Source organism: Myotis brandtii, unplaced genomic scaffold, assembly GCF_000412655.1.
Source record: "Myotis brandtii unplaced genomic scaffold, ASM41265v1 scaffold708, whole genome shotgun sequence".
Classification (NCBI taxonomy): Eukaryota; Metazoa; Chordata; class Mammalia; order Chiroptera; family Vespertilionidae; genus Myotis; species Myotis brandtii.
This window is the reverse complement of record NW_005370777.1, coordinates 3,487,968-3,509,343: the sequence shown is the minus strand read 5'-3', so window position 1 is coordinate 3,509,343 and position 21,376 is coordinate 3,487,968. Positions and strand designations below refer to the sequence as shown.

Genomic DNA, 21,376 nt, shown 5'->3' with positions numbered 1-21,376 from the left:
GTAGATGAAAACGAGTATAGGCTATAGACAATTAAAACAGCCACCTGGGAGATAGGATTTATGTCTCTGTGTGTAAAAAAAACAAATAAGTAAACATAAAATTATTTATACAACCCAACTAAGGAATAAGATTAGAGTATGTTTATGTTTGCAGCAGGAAGTAAATTAGGCCTTTTTGCTATTGATTCAAGATGGATAATAACATCTCTGGGCCATCAGCTCCTCATATAGCAGCGGTTCTCAACCTGTGGGTCGCGACCCCTTTGGGGGTCGAACGACCCTTTCACAGGGGTCGCCTAAGATCATTGGAAAACACATATTTTTGATGGTCTTAGGAACCGAGACACCATTCCTCTATCTGTCTCCAGGCGGGTCCACCCACATGCAGATACGCCCACATAGGTGTACCCGGAAGGTTGAGAACCACTGTCATGTAGGCTTCTAGGTCCAGTGCTGGTCATTTACATGCTCTTCTAATTCCTTTACATTAGCAAACAGAGCCATTCCTTGGGTTTTCATTCACAGATGTGAATGAGGAGTTCCTCAAATAGAAGTAGTAAAACTTAAAGCTCTTCCCCTTGTTCTCTGAGCCTGAATGATTCTCTTTGCCTCCAAATAAAATTACAGTGTTTCATGCCAGTTATGAGAGATGCCAAATGAACCCAACTTTTGTTCCAACAGCTGGGTTTTACTTTCACCGCTGTGCCCAGATCTATCTCATTTTAGTAATGGGAAGCATCAGTAACATGGAGTCCATTTAAAAAATGGCAGCAGAAGAGAAACATTATCATAAAAATACACAGGAAAATAGTCTTCCTAAAATAGGCACTTCTATTATTGGAACAAATGCTTAGAATATATGTGCTTCATATTTTCAAGACATAAAAGAGGAAATTGCTTGTATTAAATGAAGCAGGCTCTGGTAATAAGAACATTGGTCAGAATTAGAAAGTTCCATTACATTAAGAAAAACATAGTCCAAATTAGATGTTTAGAAGCTGTAAGTAATATTCTTGATACCAAAGAAAGTTAGAAGACACTATCAGTGTGCAGTGAAATTTGGAGGACTGACCAGGGAGGTCCAATCTAAGCAAAATACTGTAGATATTCTGAAAGAGGAAAACAGAGTAAGTGGCTTAGAAGCATTGACCAGTGGTATAATAAAAGACCTGAGGTTGAAAATTGAGTGGTATAAGCATGTTCCAACTGAAGGTAAAACTTTCAGTTCTGCCCTAACCGCTATGGCTCAGTGGATAGAGCGTCAGCCTGCAGACTGAAGGGTCCCAGGTTCGATTCCAGTCAAGGGCATGTACCTTGGTTGCGGGCACATCCCCAGTAGAAGGTGTGCAGGAGTCAGCTCATTGATGTTTCTCTCTCATGGATGTTTCTAACACTCTATCCCTCTCCCTTCCTCTCTGTAAAAAATCAATAAAGTATATATATATTTTTAAAAGATTTCTGTTCTAAGGCTGAGCAGATGTTTCAGGACACTCTTCGCCAAGTCAGGGAGTGTAGAGGAGGGGCAGATGCAACACCTCCATTTCTGCTTTGATAGTAATATCTGTCTTCTTTTGTGTTCACATGCTTAACAGTTTTAACAAAGAAATTTTCTCATACTGCAACAGACACATATGCAGCTGTATTTACTTCCAACTTTATGATATTATGGTTTCTATTTAATGTGTTAATCCATATGGATTTTTTTTTTTTTTTGGTATGGGGATTTAGATTAAACTTTAGTTTTTTACCCCCTAAAAGTTTTATCAATTGTCCTGGCAATACTTAAAGAATGTTACTTTTTGTTAGTTTTTTTTAAAAAAATTGTAATTTATCTTTATTGTTGAAAGTATTACAGATGTCCCCCCTTTTTTTTTTCCCATTGACGCCCTCCACCCTGCACCGGCCCCCTCCTAGGCCTTCACCACACTATTGTCTGTGTCCATGGGCTATGCATATATGCATATGAGTTCCCAGGTTCATTGCTCCCTCCCACCCTCTCCACCCCCCGCTTTCCCTCTGAAATTCGTCAGCTACCTATGGTTTCTTCTAAGATTTTTATGGTTTCACGACTTACGTTAAGTTTTTATCAATTTTGAGTTTATTCTTGTGTAAGTTGGCGGTCTAGTTTCATTTTTTTCATGTACCTGTCCAATTTTCCCAACACCATTTATTGAAGAGACTGTCTTGACTCCATTGTATGCTCTTGCCTCCTTTGTCATATATTAATTAAGTGTAATGGCTTGGTTCGATTTCTGGGTTCTCTGTTCTGTTCCCTTGGTCTATATGCCTGTTCTTGTGCCAGTAACAGGCTGTTTGAGTATAGTGCCTTTGTAATATAGCTTGATATCTGATATTGTGAGTCCTCCAACTTTGTTCTTTCTCAAGTTTGCTCTGGCTATTCGAGGTCTTTTTTGGTTCCATATAAATTTTTGGAGTGTTTATTCTAGATATGTGAAATATGCATTGGTATTTTAATAAAAATTGCATTGAATCTATAGATTGTTTTGGGTAGTATGGACATTTTAATTATGTTGATTCTACCAATCCATTAACACAGTATATTCTTCTACTTGTTTATATCTTCCTCTGTCTCTTTTTTCAATATCCTGTAGTTTTCTGAGTACAGGTCTTTTACTTCCTTAGTTAAGTTTATTCCTAAGTATCTTATTTTTTGTTGTTGCAACGGTAAATGGGATTGTATTTTTAGTTTCTCTTTCTGAGAGTTCATTATTGATATATAAAAATACCATCAATTTCTGGGTGTTAATATTATATCCTCCTGCATTGCCCAATTTATTTATTAAATCTAGTAGGTTTTTAATGGAGTCTTTTTGTAAGTTCAATGTGGAAGAACTTACATAGGGTTTTATACCTAGGGTTTTCTATGTATAATATCATGTCATCTGCGAATGACAGTTTCACCTCCTCCTTTCCACTTCGGATGGCTTTTTGTTAATTAGTTTTAATGCCATCTTTTCACATTCAAAGTGGATGATTTTACCAATAATGCTTATAAATCACAATGAAGCTATTTTATAAACTTTTATGTTCTACATAACAAAAAGTCAAAGTATATGGAAATAACTGCTGAAAAGACAAGGCTTATTTGACAGAAACATAATAACCTAGAATATAACATGCTACTTTAAAAAAGGAATAAAAAGGATATAGAAAATATACCTAATATAATTAAGAATATAATTATATAATTTAATATATATAGTTAATTTAAAGCACTCACTAAATTTTTAAAAAGTAATATGCTAAAAAACAAAACTCAGATCACTCAGACTAAAATTTGTAAAGACCACATTCTCTTATAGTACAATAAAACTGAAATGTCATAACAAAATAAATTACTGGCATATAAAATTATTGGATAAAAAAAGAAATCTACCTAAAGGTATAGAGCCTTTTAAAAACAATGATAATAAGAAACCCTAATATCAGTTGTACTCAAAGCAGCAGTTAAAGACACATTTTTAGCTTTAGAAGCTTTTATTACTAAACAGGAAAAATAAAATTAAATGAACTTTTATTGAACTCACAAAATTAGAAAAATAAAATCTAAGAAAGGAGAAAATGGAAGTTGAAATTAATCAATTATAAGTTGGTTTTAAACTAGTTCTATTGAGAACTGTTAGAGCTGGTTCTCTGAAGTTATAACTAAATTATGTAAATTTTTGGCTGGCATAATAAGAAAAAGCAAAATACAAGTAATCCAAGAGAAAATAATAATAAATTTGAAGTGGTTAAAGAAACATTAGCTAACTAATTACAATTTCATACGAATAAATTTGAAAACCTAACTGAAAGTGGTAATTATCTAGAAAAAATTAATTTAGAATTTATTGAAGTTGTAAAAATATTGGATAGCTCAAAAATTTTTAGGCTAGTTCTTTCAGACTTCATTTCTTTTTTTTAAAAATATATTTTTATTGATTTCAGAGAGGAAGGGAGAGGGTGATAGAAACATAAATGATGAGAGAGACTCCTTGATCGGCTGCCTCTTCCACAATCAGGGATTGAGCCTGCAACTCGGGCGTATGCCCTGACTGGGAATTGAATCATGACCTCCTGGTTCACAGGTTGATGCTCAACCACTGAGCCACCGTGGCTGGGCATTCTTTCAGTTTTTAAAGAAACAAATAATTTTTATTTTACATAAAGCTACTTCAGAATATGGGTAGAAAGTCTCCTGCTAAATTTATCACAACAGACTCTGATACAGTTTTATGAAAAGACAATAAAAATAGAAAATTATGGGTTGTTTTTACTTAGCAGTATATAGGAGCAAAAATCCAAAATAATATACTAGCTTATTAATTCATCAATGAAATATAAATTTTATTCTCAATACAAATATAGGAGTAATAAATCTGTAAATATAGTACCAAAGGACTTATATGCATGCATATAAGCCTAACCAATGGACACAGACACTAAGGGGGTGAGGGCATGAGTGGAGGGGGGGGTTATTGGGGACAAAAGGGGAATAAGGACTCATATGTAATACCTTAATCAATAAAGAAAAAATATATAGTTATCACTGGTAGTCAAAGGAGTCTTTAGTAGATGCTCAAAGTCATGTGAAATTGAGCAATCACTCCTGGCAAATTAGGATTAGAAGAATATTTTCTGTTAAAATAAGCTCTACAGCAAAGAAACCTATTATTCCTTCTATCACTTAACATTGTTTTGAAAGTTCTTGCCAATGCATTAAAATAGAAATGACAATTTATGTAATTATCACATAAAAGGGTCTCAAAATGTTTGTCAAATGAATCCTACAATAAAGTACATTGAAAATGAAGAGAAAATGATTGAGATTTGCCAATAATAATAATACTTTAAAAAATCCTCACCCAAGGATGTATTTAAAAATATTTATTTTAGAAAGAGAGAGGAAGGGAGAGAGAGAAAAAAAACATTGATTTGAGACATAAACATTGATCAGTTACCTCCATAGGTGCCCTGACCAGGGATTGAACCCTCAATATTTTGGTGTATAAGATGATGTTCCAACCAACTGAGCCACCAGGCAAGAGCACAAATAATTATTTTTTAACTTAACAAGCTAATTAACTGAAATCTATGTGAACTAATAATAGCATTCCACAGGATGGCTAGATGTAAAACTGCAAAATCAATAGCTTTCCTATATCAATTAAAATGTACAATAGAAAAAGTATCCATTTCTGTGAAGTACAAGATTAAATTTATTAGGAGTTGTGAGAGGACTTGGGTTAATATAAAGAAGGCCAAATATCTTTACTAAGAGATATTAAAAAGAATGACTTGAATAAATGGAAAGACATAGTATATTGCTCAATGGGCAGATGGAATATTGTAAAGATTTCTATTATCTTCAATTTAATTTATAGGTTTAATGTAATTCCAGTCAGATCAATTTAGATGGAATAGGCTAGTATAATAATATTTGAAAAATTAAAAAGTAAAAGGAGAAATTTATACTATCAGCTAAAGTATAAAGTTTTTTTGAAATAATAGGTAGACAGCCATTGTGACTCAATGTTTTGAGCCAGAAACACGAACTAATATAAGTAATTAAATAAGGAATAAACTATGAAATCAAAGATCAGTAATTCTGACTGTATAAAAATTTATAAATGCTATTTTTTTATAATACAACATAAACAAAAAGCAACCAAAATTAGGAGGAAGCATTCTATGAAGCATTTAATTCATTCAGTGGATGAGAATTCTGCTGAGCATGGAGGAGAATGCTGAGAGGATTGGGAAGACAGTAGTCCAAGTGTACATTTGTGACCTCATTTCCCTCCTTTCTGTCTTTTCATGGAATACAGTAACCAGTTCAGGCATTCTATGGGGTGGGATAAGGAGGAAGTAAGGAAGAGACCAGTCTCAAGTTGCCTATTACACAGGATGGATCTCCAAATCCATCCATCACTGGTCAAGCCTTCCTAGTTCAGACAGACAAAACATTTGCCAAAATGAATACCGAACTAACTGGAGATTCTTGGAATTGCTGTAGCTGGGCTGGAGCTCCAACCAACCACAGGATCCAGGCTCATCATCATCAAAATTGAAGCAAGAGGCCAACTACCCATGGGAGCATGATGAATTTAGAACTGTAACTCCTAGAACTAGCTATCCAGACTCACCTGGTCATTTCATTAGCCTTGCATCAATGTGACCCTACATGTTATTCAATTCAAGCTTTGGATCCTGTTTATCATGTTACAACAGGGTTTTGCTGTACTTACCAAAAGAAATAAAAATTTTAGAAAATATAGATATTTCAGGAAAAATAGGTGATAATTATCATTAGAGGGTGGGATATTGAGAGACTTTATAGTGTTTGAAGAGTGAGCCACAGGGATCCATGACAGATTTAGAAAACAAACAAACAAACAAAAAACAAGATTAAGATTCCCTATAGGTGATTGGGGGAAGGGAGAGAGTTTAGTACATAGTAATCTAAAATGCTTAGTTCTTATTGGTATCCAGAAGGTGATAGTGACTGGAAGCTTGTACATGATGGAACCAAAAAGACAAATCTGTTGGAAGCAGGGTAGCTTGTCTAGGGTCACTTTTATGTAGTTATCTTCTCAGTTTTATGATGAAATGTTCATGTTTTATTTTTGGTGCAATTCCATTTTTTCTGCATCACACGTCAGCTCTAAATCAAATTTTATGGTACTATTTACATTTTGGTCTTTTGAGAGGCCAACTAATCCTTGATAACCAGGAATATTACAGTCTATGCATAGGACACAAACAATTTTGGAAATTCTTCTTGCATAATTTTAGTGACAACACTCATTAAAGATTTATTACTTTGGGGTAGTTTTGTAAATTCTTGCAGATTCATTTAACAAACTTTTCCTTTTTTGTATTAGGAGAAATGAGTCCTTACTTGGAATGAAAAAAATTAAACATAAGGACAATATTTGGGGTCAAAAAATGGATAAATCTGTGAAGAAGTACAAAGCTGCAGTAATGGAGATTGGGAAAGTAAGTTTCATGAGTTTTGAGCAAATGAAATGAAGAGATATATGTATCTACAGACGATTGGCTGCATTATAATTTATTATAACATGAAACAGAAGGAAATACAAGCATAATTTTATAACTATACATTACAATTCTTAAGTTTTCAAATGGATATATTTTTTAATTTTTAAAATTTATTTGAGAGAGAGGACATTGATGCGAGAGAGAAACATCGATCAGTTGCCTCCTACATGTGCCCCCACTGGGGATTGAACCTGCAACCTGGGTATGTGCCCTGACCAGGAATTGAACTCGCCACCTTCTGGTATACAGGACTATACTCCAACCAGCTGAGCCATATCGATCAGGGCTCATTTGGATATTTTTGTAATCATATTTTTTTTTGTTTACAGGGATACTTTTGTTACTTTTGATAATAATTTTAAGTGGGGGTATAAAGAAACCACTGTATTTAAATGTCAATAGATAGACATTAGAGTGTGAGTTAATTATAATATTGTATTCAGAACTTAATTTTTGTTTTCTCCTGTATTAAGACTACAGAAATACCAAAAAGAAAATGTAAAAAAAAGGGAACTCTAAGAGACTTTTTATCCAAAAATCCACATGTTTCTGAATTGCCAGAACGTGAAAGGTATTCATTTATTATTTAATTTATTCAGTAAACATTTACTTGAAGCCCATTATTTGGGCTTTAGGGGTATACTGCTTAACTAGAGAGCTAAGAGCATTTTGAGATTTTGATAGGAATAATTTTAAACAAATGTATTTTATACTTAAATTACGTACTAACTAGAAAATTTTTGAAATACTAGTTTTTTTCCAGATCATATTGAGTATGGTTTTATGAACTTATTTTATTTATCATTATGAGTGATGTTTTATTTCCTTCCAGTCTAGCTAAAGTTAAAAAAAAATTTTACTTTATTATTTTTCAAGGAACCACACAGAGAAATGATTTTCTTGTTTAATATTTAAGTTAATTGATGAATGTGAACAATTATGTTATAATTTATTTGTCTAATCTCGGTGGCCTTTTGGTTATAGAAAAGAAAAGCTCTGTTTGGTTTGAGCTTAGGACATAGACATCAGAGAGAATTGGAGACAATATGTAGTGACTTTGTCCCTTGTGCTCATTCTTGTGCCTTCTTTATTGTCCTATTTTACATTTTTAGTACTAAGTAAATGATAAATAAGCCTGTTACATTTGCATAAGGGCAGCCAAGTGACTTCTTGATTATGTACAAATTGGAATCATTTCTCTTCAAATATCTGAAAGTTTGTATAATTTCAAAACTTCTTTGTCCCTTGGCAGAAATAAGAGATTTGATGTTAGAAAAATAGCACATCGATTCCTGGTAGATAACTTGAATCCTCTAATACTTAATTATATTAAAAAGAAGAGGTTCCGTCAAATGTGGCTTGAAGAGATGCCCTGGAGGGCTCAGATGAACCTGTATCTGGCAAATGCACACTTCAACATGCTTTTAATAAAGCTAGGGGAACGTCTGAAGATGAAATTTGGCATTTCACATGCAATGGTCAGGTATAGTATATTATCAATAAGTAATACTTTTGAGGTTTCAAGAACATGGATTGTATTTGTATGTCCAGGGCTTCAATGTTGATAATAACTTAAGGAGGTTTACAGAGTGCTTCTGTCTTGCTTGGTGATTGATACATTTCTTTTTTTTCTATTGATAAATTTGTTATCTTAGAATCTTTCCCAAACAGGTGATGGATATAAGCTCTTATGAAGTACTAATTTGCATATATCTTGACTATGTTTCTCAATAAAACTTTTAGTAAAAGGAGAAAATATAATTCCAAGAGGAATTTAATATTAATTGCATAATAACTGTAGACATTAGTGGGCGTTAGGCAAATTTCTATTTCATTTAGAGATATTTTAAGCCTCCATGAATATATATTGTAAGCCTCTATAAACATAGATCATATATTCTCATATAGAGTTTTTCTTATTAATTCAAAAGACATTTTTGAGCTCTTAATGAATATCTTTGGCTGAAGTGTTATGGGAGATAAAAAGAGAAGATAAATACATAAATGGAATACTATGCAGCCATTAAAAATGTGATGTAGAGTCATTTAAAAAGATTTGTTGAGCACCTGTTAGACACAAGATCCTGAGATAGGTGCAGTGGGCATGCAAGCATGAACAGGATATGAAAGTTAGAATTTAGTAGGGTAGATCACAAATGTTCATGGATAATTCTAGATAATGGGAGCAGACAAAGTACTCATAAAGTCTTCTTTGTTCCCAGGAAGGTCACTTTACTCTGGCTGAGACTAACAGGAAAGATTTAATGTGGGAGGGCCACTTGGCCTGTCTCTTGATAGATAGGCAAGATTTAGAAATGTATGGTTAGAGAAATAGGCACTCCAGGTGGGTGGAAAACAGGAGTTAGAGCCCAGGTAGGAAAAACTGAGGATAAGAACCCCAAATAGTCTAACCCAAATCTAGGGTATATGATAGAGAGTGGTATAAGATAATTTGCAAAGTAGGTCAGTTCCAGGTCATGGAGAGTCTTAACAGTCTATTAAGTCTGGACTTTAATTTATATACAGTGGGAGATCATTAAGAGTTTTTGAGCAGGGCTGTGATAAGAAATTTCTCTGGCAGCAACATACAGAACACTAACTCACAAATATTTAAAACATTAAAGTAGGTTGTATTTGACATTTAATTCAATTTTACTTATAATGTTTTTCAATAAGATTTTTTCCCTCTTGCAGTTTCCGATCATGTGATCCTAGTATATTCTCATTATATAATTCAGGAACAGTATTACCAACAGGAAAATTGACTCTAGAAAACTATAAAGTGATGCTTGATTTCCTTCATACAGCTAAAAAAAGAAGGATCAATTTACCATCAGGTAAAATAAGTAAACATATTATCAAATTGCCTCTAGATTTTTATTCACTAATGACCCACAAACACACACACACACACACACACACACACACACACACACACACACTGGGCAGACATACAGAATTACATGCACCATTTCCCAATGACCCAGGAATTTAGTTGAATTGTAATATTTTGTAGGAGACTCTTACTTTTAAAAATTTCAATTTTTATGGTAGTATCATATATATTTGGAAATACCTATAATGTGTTCTGACTTAAAATAGCTTGGTTGTTTAGCAAATATAATGTTCTTTTAGAAGTGTTGGTAGCCCCCAGTGGTCAAGGGGTTATATTTTAGTGGAAGTAAGTTTTAGAATAAATTCCACCAAACATAGTGATGCAGGCAGGCATGAAAACAGTCATATAGCTAGCTGTTCAATCGAACCGATTCTAACTCCGGTCAGTCTACTCTTGTCTTATGATCTCCAACTAGCAACTTCCATGAGAGCTTACTCCAAGATGGTTGCCATACTATTCTGATGGCAGAACCAACCGATATTGTCACCAGGCCAGGTGACAGGGGCCTCTAAGAGGTTGGAGAGATGCAAGTGAGCAGGGCTCTCCAATGGCACCGATGACATTATACCTGAACAATCACCTACCTTGAATACCACTCACTTCACAAATAAAAAATTATAAGATTTTTTATGCTGTTACAAAGTCTCTTACGTTGATTTCTAATAATGGTATTTTAAGTACTATGTAACTTATTGCTGAAAAAGGTATTTCATATGCTGGCACACTGCCCCAGGAGAGTTGATTCATATTTGAGGTATTTGACGTGCTTTCTAGTTTCTTCTAGGGTGTAGATTAAGTTTAGTGAGTACCTGCATGTCATACTATGAATATTGAAGTATTTGAAAGTAAATTTCCTAGCCTAGAAAGAGTCTGAGTTTTGTATGTAGATTGTAATATATAGTTTCTTGATTTTTGTTAAAACTAGCTCTCTATCTTAGAGTTCCATGAAGTCAGCAATAGAATATTTTGCTATTGAGACTTACTATTTAATGCAGAGTTCTACTAGTAAGAGAAGGTTTGCGGCAGGAGAAATCCTCTGTGTTTTTATACCACACCAACAGGAGAATGAGTGGCCTGGGTTGCTGCACTGCCTAATCCCTTTTAGTGTATGCATCCTGAGAATGGCCAGTTTTGGGGTAAATTAAGAAACAGTGCGATCCTGTCATTGTTCCCTAAAAAAAACACAAGACATACCTTGGCCATAATCCCTGCCTGGAATATTCTTCTCCATAGTTTTCCCTCATAGCTGAATCATGCTACCTTTTAAGACCTAATCTAAGTGCTTCTTTCTTTAGAAACCTTCCCTGATTCATTGTGTTTGTGATAATCCTGTCCTTTCTCCAAAATTATATAGCCGTTCTTATCTGAATTACTCATTTGATACTTACCACCTACTGTGTTTTCTGGAACTTAACTCTCTGTTTGCAAATAACGTTATCCTATATTTTTGTACTGTAGATGCTGAAGAGTTTTCAATATTTATTGATTCCCAAATGAATGATGAAACTGATTCTAAGATACAAACAGCTAATGACCCTGACTTTCAGGGAGTTCTTATTGCTAAAGAAAAGGATAGAGCAGCAACTTTGAGTCTATTGGACCATTTTATGAAAATCTTTTTACATTGTAGGAGAGCAATGGTAAGGTGGTCTTTCATTTTTGCTAATGTGGTAGACATAAATCTCAACCCATAAATTTGGGTGTGTAAGATGTATCTATTTGCTTACTATGTATAATTTTAGTTTCAGTTTTAAGACTAAATTTGTTGGGTTTTCTTTTAGTCATTTTTGAGGTTTGGTAATGAGGTCTTACACATTGTCAAGTTGTCAGGGAGAGGGGTGAGCTCCTTTCACCATCAGCCATCCATTCGCCTAGAGAAGAGGTGGCCTTTGTTCCTGTTTACACAGTCTTCATGGATATTCACACACCCCCTGCTGCTTTCTTGCCAAACTTGGGACATGGGTTTCTTTGATGACACAGGGTTTTCTCTCTGGAAACTTGATCCTTCCTGGGCCACCATAGACCCCTTTCTTTCCTCTACCAGGGGAAGATCTTTCTAGACCACAGGTAAGATCTGCCTCTGCCCCAGGCCTCTGGTTCTACAGGCCACTTGTGTTTCTTCTCAAATGTTCTCTTTTTCTTCTTAAATATTATATGGTAGATTATGAAACTCAAATTGGAGTCATTTGCTACAAAGAAATTAATTTCCTTTTTCTCTTAGTAAGGAGGGAGATCCTTTAATCCTCTTAAGAGGTGAGAGAAAATGTACCCTTTCTATACAAGAAAGAAACACACTTAAGTTCTCATATTCTCTGTGGAGTGGAGAGAGAGGCTTTTTAAAACTGTAAAGTAATCCACATCATCTCCTTGACCATGACATTGCATCCTGCTTTCCTTTCCACCAGCTTCAAGACCTAGAAGGTGTGGGTCTTGCTCACCTCTCAGCACTCAGCTCCTCTTGCTTTTGTTGTGTCCACTCTCCCCTCAGTGGTCTTGAAACCAGTAAACTTGTTTGCTTCTAAGCCCTCTGGTTCATCCTCCATGCGTTTAACTTGCTGTCCCCTCAGCCTCAACTGCTCTCCCCTACCCAACATCCCCATCACCACCTTCACATGATTTGTTCAACTCACATTCAGGAAGTTACCTCCTCAGAGAGGACTTCTCTCCTGACCACTCTGTCTAAAAGGATATGTTCTCTTACCCTTGTGAGGTCCTAGTTCATTTCTGTTTTATTTTTCTTTACAACTTACTATTTGTGAAATTATATTTTTATTTGTCTACTTTTCTAGTGTTGGTCTCCCCTAATAAATTGAGGCAGCATGAGAACAGACCTTTCTTTTCTTGCTCACTGCCACGTTCCCAGCACCTAGGAGTGTTGGAGTCAGACCACCGAAGTGCAAACCTCAGCTCACCATTTAGTAGATTTATGATCTTAGCTCCATTTCCTCATCTGTAAATTGAATTGAATACTAGTACATACTTACTTCATAGGAGCTATTGTAAGAAGGAGGTAAGATACTGCATACAAAGGTCTTACCACAATATCTAGCACATGTAATTGGCACAGAACAAATGGTGTTATTTTTATTATTGACATCAATATTGCAGAAAGATGAAGTTGTTCAGAGATGTGTAACTTTTGGAACTTTGGGGTCTTCTGAATGTTGTGTTTGTTTTAGGTTTTTGCTCACCGTGGCGGCTTTTGGACTCTGCTTCAGAATTGCTGTCGGGCCCTTTGGAACTATTCTCAGGAGCTACAGATCCTTCTTAAACAAGCAGTGGACCTGTGTAAAGTATTTCCTATTAGTCGAGATGGTTTCCTTTCTATCTCTGTATTACCATTCTATTTTGGAGCAGACCTACTTATTGACATGTTAATAGAACTACAAAATACCAATTCTATTGAGGTAAGAGTGTTTGGGTAATTATTTTTATTGTATTCAATTAACAAATATTTTTGTACCATGCAGCTTGGGATAAGTAGAAATTAATATTTTTCTTCAGTTATTAGTTGGTTTATCTATATTTCAGTTGCTTCTCATTATTATTTGGTTCACTATATATCTTGCATTGCTGTTAATTACAAATATCTTACTCTGAAAATTTAATTTCTTAAAGGGAACAGAAAGTAACATCTACTAAGCCCCAGCTTCTACATAAACTGATCTTAGTGCATTTAATCCTCATAGCAATCTTTTGATAAAGAAAGAAAAAGATAGATCCCAAAAGAGATCATAAAGTTTGTTTTTTAAATCTTTATTTCACTGCTTTTTCTATGCCTGTTCTGTTACTTCATATCTGATAGAACTTACATTTAAAATTTTATACATTAGGCTTTAAAGCAAGAAAGTAAAATTGATAAAATTCAAACATGCCATATCCTAAACACAATGAAAATTAGTGAACACATAAACACATTGAGTCATGGAGTAATTCCAGATGTTAAATATATGGCAACAATAGCATAAAAGACTGGGATGGTAAATAAAATTAAACTGTCCTAAGTTTTTACACTTTATATAGCTATAAAGTGGTACAATATTAACTCTAAGTGGATGGTAATAAGTTAAGGATGTGTTTAATAATCTCTAGAGTAACTACTAAAAAAGAAATATAGCTAAAAAGCCAAAGTAGTAAAATGGAAAACTAAATAATAGTTAATTAAGGAAGGCAGGAAAAAAAGGAAAAGGAACATATGGGACAAATAGAAAAATAATAAATTATGTCAATAACCATCTACATATATATAAAAGGCTAATATGCAAAGTGTCCCTGTGGGAGTTTGACTGGGACACCAGGAGTTCTATCGCTTGCTATGATGTGCTGACCACCAGGGGCGGCACAGAACAAAGGAAGGCCCCAGCTAGCAGCTGGAGAAGAGAGACCCCGGCCAGCAGCCAGAAGGCCCTGATCAGCCCTGATCACTGGCCAGGCCTAGGGACCCTACCCATGCACAAATTTTGTGCACCAGGCCTCTAGTTTTAAATATATGTGGATTGAACATCCCAATTAAAAGGCAGAGATTATCTGATTGGATTAAAAAGAAAGACACCTGTACTTGTCCTCAAGATAAGAATCTGAATATAAAGAAAAAGATAGATTAAAAATAAAACAGTAGAAAGAGATATATCATAAAAACAGTAGGTATAAAAAAAACTGTTGAGGCTATATTAATATTAGATAAAATAGTCTTCAAATCAAGAAACACTTGAGAGATAAAAAGGGACATTTCATTGTGGGAAGAGGCTCTATTAACCAGGAAAACATAGTAGTCATAAATATATGCACCTTTATAACAGAGATTCAACATATACTCTGGACACTCAAAGCTTGGAACACAACACTCACACAGTAATGCTTTAACTTAGGCTAAAAGAGGGTCTTCTAGAACACTTCCTTCTCAATAGATTTGACCTTTGCATCATGGAATTGCATATATTATTCTACAAACTGATGAATGTAACCAATGTATTAGGGAAACTTAATTATTTGTATATAATAAAACCTGTTTTTCCTTAAAAATTAGGTTCAATATCCTAACTTAGATAGTGACTATGCTCAAAAAGTATAGACTTTAGTCTGTGCTAATATAGTAATGACTAGCCATATGTGGCTGTTTAACATTATTATTATTTTTTTAGAGAGAGAGGAAGGAAGAGAGAGAGAGAGGAAGAGAGAGGAACATCGATGTGAGAGTGAAACATCCATCAGTTGCCTTCCACACTTGCCCCACCGGGGGTTGAATCCTAAACCTGGGATTTAACCAACTGAGCCACACCGGCCAGGGCCATATGTGGCTATTTAAGTTAAGGCTAAATAAATGAAAATGAAATAAAATTGAAATTATCATTGCACTAGTCACACTTCAATAGCTCAGTACCCACATGTGCTGGGTGGCTGCTCTTTAGAACAACACAGACGTAGCAGCACATTTCCATCATCACAAAAGTTACATTACATTAGGTAGCGTTATGAAGTTTCATTTGTGTAATAAAAATATTCTGAATTTTTTCTGTTCAGTCTTTTCCATATTGTATTTTTATATATCACATTCAACTTTCAAAAAATGTGTAATAAAATCTGGAATCACACTTTTAATGTGCTTCCTGCAGATTATTGAAGAAAAAGGAGAATACAGTGTTCCAAGTTGCTATGGAAATATTAAAAATGATAATGGTGGTTCTAGCCTTACTTTTGAGCATCCTTTGGATAATGTAAATATGGTTGATTTGAAATGGATCCATGATTTTGTATTAAAATCTCTGGAACTTTTGTATCAAGTAGAAAAATGGGAAACACTAGTAGCACTTGCCATTCAATTCAATATAATTTCACAGTAAGTACTGGTGTAAGGGCAATTAAAAGTGATAGACTTCACTGAAAAAAAATGTTTTAACTAATGTTTGCTTTTTAATGTATTTTTACCCTGTCTAGTGAGAGATACACAGAGCAAGTGACACCACTCCTGGTGTATGCACAGCGCCAGCTCCTTCTGAGAATATACAAGTTCGAGGGCCCAGATATTATTCAACAACCTTGTGTAAGATATGAGGCCGAATATAATGAGAAGGTGGGTTGACTCTATTATTTATGCAGTTGTGATTTCTTATTAGTACACATGTAACAAAGATTTAGGAATTAGATAAATGTTATACGTTTCATGTAGGCATTTATCATTCAAATCAACAAACATTATTGAAAGCCAGCTGTGTGCCAGTATTTTCTATAACAGGGTAAACTAAAATAAGTTCTTATCAGGGCTCATTTATCCATTAGCAACACTGAGGACAGTGTTTGAGCCAGTATCAGAGCCATTACATTCATATAGTCCTGCCCACGGGCCTCTGGCATCCGTGGGTGCTGACATCCAGTGCCTGCCCCTATACCTGTCTGTGTGCCTATGTGTTGCAGCTGCCCTGCAAGGACTCCATTTCTTCTTTTCACAAAGCTTCCCCATGGCCTTTGCATATCCTTTCCTCCTGTATATTCTATGTAGATAGAATACAGTCTGAGTTCTTGCTTCATGGGGCTTAATTTTGGAGGGGTGGCAGGAGGATCAGATAATAAACATGTAAACTGATGTATTAAAAGATTTATAATTAGTGGAAGTTCTCTGAAGAAACAAGCTAGGTCAATAGGATAGAGATAGGCTGTGGTTGGAGGTGGAGACTTTAGCAAGCATGATCGGCAAGGCCTCTTGGAGCTGGTAACCTTTGGTGGGAAGGCACCAGCCATTCATTGAAAAAGAGCATTCCAGTCCAAAGGAAGAAGGGCAGAGGACCTGAGATGGGACAGAAAGAAGGCCCCAGGCTGCAGTGTTGCAGACAAGAGAGATAGGGGTTCCTCTTCTGTCTTCTTTGTTGCTTACTCCCATTCTCCCCAATATCTTAGTGTTAAGTGTGTCCCAAGACTCTGTTCTTGGTCCTCTGTCTTCTCTGTGCACATTCTTTGACATGGTGAGTTAATTCAGTCTTGGGTCTGAGTATCATCTTTATGATAATGACTATCAAAATTACATCTCCATTATAGACCTTTCTCCTGAATTCTGTATTGACATATCTAATTGCCTGTACCAGTCAGGGTTCAATAAGAGAAGCATAACTAGTAAGATCTATCTATCTATCTATCTATCTATCTATCTATCTATCTATCTATCTATCATCTACCTACCTATCATCTATCTCTCTAGATTTATTACAAGGATTTGGCTTATATGATCATGGGGGCTGACTAAGCAAGTCCAAAATCTGTAGGGTAGGCAGTTAGGATCAAGAGCAGGAAGGGACCCTACAGGTGTGGCCAGAAGTTGTTATCCATAAGAAGTCACTCAGGGAGAATCCACTGGGGGCAGAACAGTTTTAGATCTGGAGGCTGGTTGGAATTTGGAGTCTGGAGATCACCTGCACTGTCAAGGACTTACCTGATTGGGTTAGGCCCACCTAGGATAATCTCCCTAATTAAAGTCAATTTATTAGGAACTTTAATTAGTATCTGCCAAATTCTTTCATAATAGCACCTAGATTACAGTTTGATTGAATAACTGGATTGAGGTTTATGTATGTTAAAAAATAGATTCTTCCCTTCATTAGCCTTCATGGTTTAGCCTAACCAAATTGGCTCATCAAAATACCAGACTGCCCAATCAACATTGTCTCTTAGATATTTAATACACTTCTCACATTTAGCTCATCTCAAACAAACCTGTTCTGCCAAGTCCTCCACATTGTTGTTGTTTTTTAATTTTCAAAATATATTTTTATTGATTTCAGAGAGGAAGGGAGAAGGAGAGTGAGAGATAGAAACATCAATGATGAGAGAGAATTATTGATTGGCTGCCTCCTGCATGCCCCCGACTGGAGATAGAGCCCACAACCTGGTCATGTGCCCTGACCAGGAATCGAACTGTGACCTCCTGGTTCATAGGTTGACGCTCAACCACTGAACAACACCACTCTCCTAGCTGCTCAGGCCAGCTGCTCAGGGACACCCCTGATTCTTCTCTTGCTTTCACACTGCACTTCAAATTGGTTGCCAAATCCCCTACCTTCAAAATTTATTCAGAACCTTACCACATCTTGCTACCTCCACAACCCCTGCTCTGATCCAAGCTACAGTTATATTTTCTTTGATCAATGCAATGACTTCCTAATTAGTGGTCTTGCTTCCAACCTCCTTGAAACTCTGCCTCCAGCCCACAGTCTAGTCTCAATGCAGTAGATAGAACAACTTTTAAAAACCTAAGTCAACCATGTCATTACCCCGTTTTAAACCCAAAAGCAGCTTCCCATCTGCTTCAGAGTTAAAGTGAACATCCTATCATGGCCTTAATGCCCTATATAACTTCTCCCCGTGTATCCCCCAGTAACTCCTCTCCTATGACTCCTCCTCTGGTTGCCCTGTTCTTGAAGACAGTTCTGCCTCAGGGTCTTTGCCTTTGCTGTTCCCCTGCTTGGAATCCTCCTCTCCCCAATATCCATATTGACTTTTCCCTTGCCTTTTCTCTTGCATTTTTGTTAAATGCCATATTCTCTGTGAGTACTTTCTTCATTACTCTATTAAAAATTTTGTGCTTGTTTGCTTTATTTCTCTGTATAGTATTTATAACTCTTTAATATTCTCTATAATATACTTCTCTGTTTTATTTATTATCTCTCTGCTTCCACTAGAATAAGTTTCATAAGAACAGGAATTTTTGTTTTCTTTGTTCTCTGCTATATAGTCCTTGAGCTTGGCACATAATAAATGTTCAATAAAGTTTTGTTTAATGAAGCTGGAGAAGTAGGAAGGACTAGGTCAAATAGGACTATATAAGGCTGTGGGAAGGAATTTGCATTTCATTAGGCTGTATTTACATCTCATAGTAGAAGTACCTACAGGGGATAATCAAGCAGCAGCATCTAATCAGACTAGGGTGCAAGGGGGGCTGTATTTGGAGCAATAGGTTAGCTCAAGGAGTGGGAAGGGAGCAACAGGGAGAAGAGGATCTTGGACCTTGTAAAATAATTTCCTTCTGTTTAAAAATGTTTCACTTTCAGATACTTTATAATTTTAGCACTTAAGTATCTGTTAGAAAATAAATTTTTAAAATACTATAGGGGAAGTTAGTTTTGAAAAACTTCACCAGGGAAGTTTAAATTGTGTTAATTATGAGTAGGGTGGAAAAATCTGCCATTGGAAAAGCAGCCTATATTTTAACTATGTCTCAACTTACATAATGGGAGATATATTCAGGCTTGTAAATTTATAGAATATCTGAAAATTATATTCTAATTGTTCTACATAATTTGCCTAATGCTCTTCCAGCTGTGCTGTACTAAAGAAATACGAAAAATTATGTGGCTGCTTTTTTCCCCAAAAGTCTCTGCGAGTTTTTATTTGTAGCATCCTTTTGTCTCTCTTTTTTATTTTTGACAAATGAAAAATAAGATAAACATTTTAAGCAAGCCAAATTTTGGGCTATAAATACCTAAGTTATATTTTTTCATCTTTCCTTTTTAAGATAACCTGCCGAAATTTTATTGGGAAGCAAATCAAGATTAATTCTCCCCCCAGTCAACTGATAGACACAGAAAACGACTCAGATTTCCTCCAAAAGCTCATCCTTTCAGGTGAGTACCAGTTTACCTTGAAACTCTTTTAAAGCAAGGTTTGCTGTTGCATTCTGCTTGACAGATCTTCCATAATTAAAATGTTTGCAGGGGAACTGGCCTTGGACAGGAGGGTGGAACACCCCGGGCAGAAGGGGAGGAGAAGAGAAGAGGTTCACATGTGGGAATGTTGGTAGGTGGGAAGAGCAGCAGTTGAAGGCATTCTCACTGGGTATTGAAGATTTTCTTCATGAAGCAGGGGTTTGAAAGCATAGCCACGGCTGATAGGGTAGGAGATTTCAGAATGTGAAAGAGTGGACTGGCCCTTGAGGTAAATAGGAGAAGGGAAGAAGGAAGGGCTGCAGAGTAGTGTAGAGGGTCCAGTAGAAGGAGGTTGGTGACCACAAAGTTTAGGTTTTACTGTCTAGGATAAATCCAAGTATCCCTCATATTCAATAAACAGTTGAAGGATTCATGTGGTCATGTTATGTGACTAGTTCCAGTCAAAGAGTGTGATTCTTCCCGGGTGTGTTCTCCTTTTCTTGATCTTGTCTGTTAAAACTCCGGAGATCCCCAAGTTTGGAATCTATAACTCAGAATGTGACTTATATTATCCCCTACATCCTAAAAAGGGACTGGCAGATGTGAGAAAATGTGTCAAAAATGCTGGTTATCAAAATAATGACTGCCATAGAAGGGATAGAAAAGACATACCTAGTAAAATTCTAGACCCGTGTGACGGTAGGTGCTTATTGGTGATAGAAGCATTATGTCAGAAAAGCACTGTGCCTATCTGTTGTTAAAGCTCATTTGGAAAGTCAAGGTGGTGGACAGGCGGGAAGGCAGGTAGAATCCGGCCACAGGGATCTTTTGGGTTGAATCTCAATGGTGGTGGAGGTATAAGCCAGTTTGAGTAATGGTTAGAGCAGGAATATTTGAATGGATAAAAACTTAAAGAATATTATAGTGGCAGGCACTATATTTATCACTTGGCAACCACTAGGTGCTTTAAGTTTTGCAATCTTAGTAATAGGTATTTTTATGCTTACATTACAGATGAGAGAATGAAATGTTACTAGTAAGTACTGGAATTGTGATTCAAACCCTGGTCTGATTGTTTAGCCCATAAGTGCTCCACTGAGCACTGATCCTCATTTGTGCCCTTTCAAGTTAGACTCTACTTTAACCTTATATCACTCAAGAAAATACATGATAGATATCAGTGGTCATGGGAAGACAGATACTTTCTTCCGACTAATTATGATAGTATGGTAATTTTTAGATGATCCTGCATATTAAATATAGGTTTCACATTGAGTTATTATCATGAAAATCTTGGCATTCAGATTATAGCTCTATAAGACTCTCAGATCTCTTGGAGCAGTATTTCGGCCCACACTTTTGGGCTTATTTGGCAAATACTTAGGATGCTGAATTTTTTTCAGTGTACTCAACTCAGATCATTAACATATTTATAATCATGGTTGGTCTTATATATGTCACCACAACTTGTTTGCAAGTCTTTTAAAAGACCAAGCATATTCTTGATGTTTTCCACACCAAATTGCTTCTTTCGAACATCATATATTTCCTTTTGGCATAACAGCATTTGTTACTAATGTTTGATACATTTCTTTCTCCGGAACAGATGTTGTAATGCTCCAGTGCCTAGAAACATTTGGTGTTCTCATTATTTAAAAGCATTCCATTCTCCCTCTAACTATTTAATAATGCATATGTAATTTGGGAAGGTCTCTGTAGGATTTGGAGAAGTGAGAATACCCTGCTTTATTGATTATTATTTGTATGGATGAGTAACTTGCCTGCTTGT

The 21,376-nt window shown here is 35.7% G+C and overlaps 1 protein-coding gene across 1 annotated transcript in view; it reads left to right on the top strand.

Annotated features, from left to right (window-relative positions):
- Nucleotides 1-21,376, top strand: part of CFAP54 (cilia and flagella associated 54) — a 250,797-nt gene that overhangs the window by 108,311 nt on the left and 121,110 nt on the right. The window contains exons 31-39 of the mRNA XM_014530050.1: nucleotides 6,885-6,999; nucleotides 7,536-7,633; nucleotides 8,315-8,545; nucleotides 9,757-9,899; nucleotides 11,417-11,598; nucleotides 13,138-13,365; nucleotides 15,571-15,794; nucleotides 15,893-16,028; nucleotides 19,458-19,566. Coding sequence (XP_014385536.1) covers nucleotides 6,885-6,999; nucleotides 7,536-7,633; nucleotides 8,315-8,545; nucleotides 9,757-9,899; nucleotides 11,417-11,598; nucleotides 13,138-13,365; nucleotides 15,571-15,794; nucleotides 15,893-16,028; nucleotides 19,458-19,566 — 1,466 coding nt within the window. The remainder of the gene's footprint in view (nucleotides 1-6,884; nucleotides 7,000-7,535; nucleotides 7,634-8,314; nucleotides 8,546-9,756; nucleotides 9,900-11,416; nucleotides 11,599-13,137; nucleotides 13,366-15,570; nucleotides 15,795-15,892; nucleotides 16,029-19,457; nucleotides 19,567-21,376) is intronic.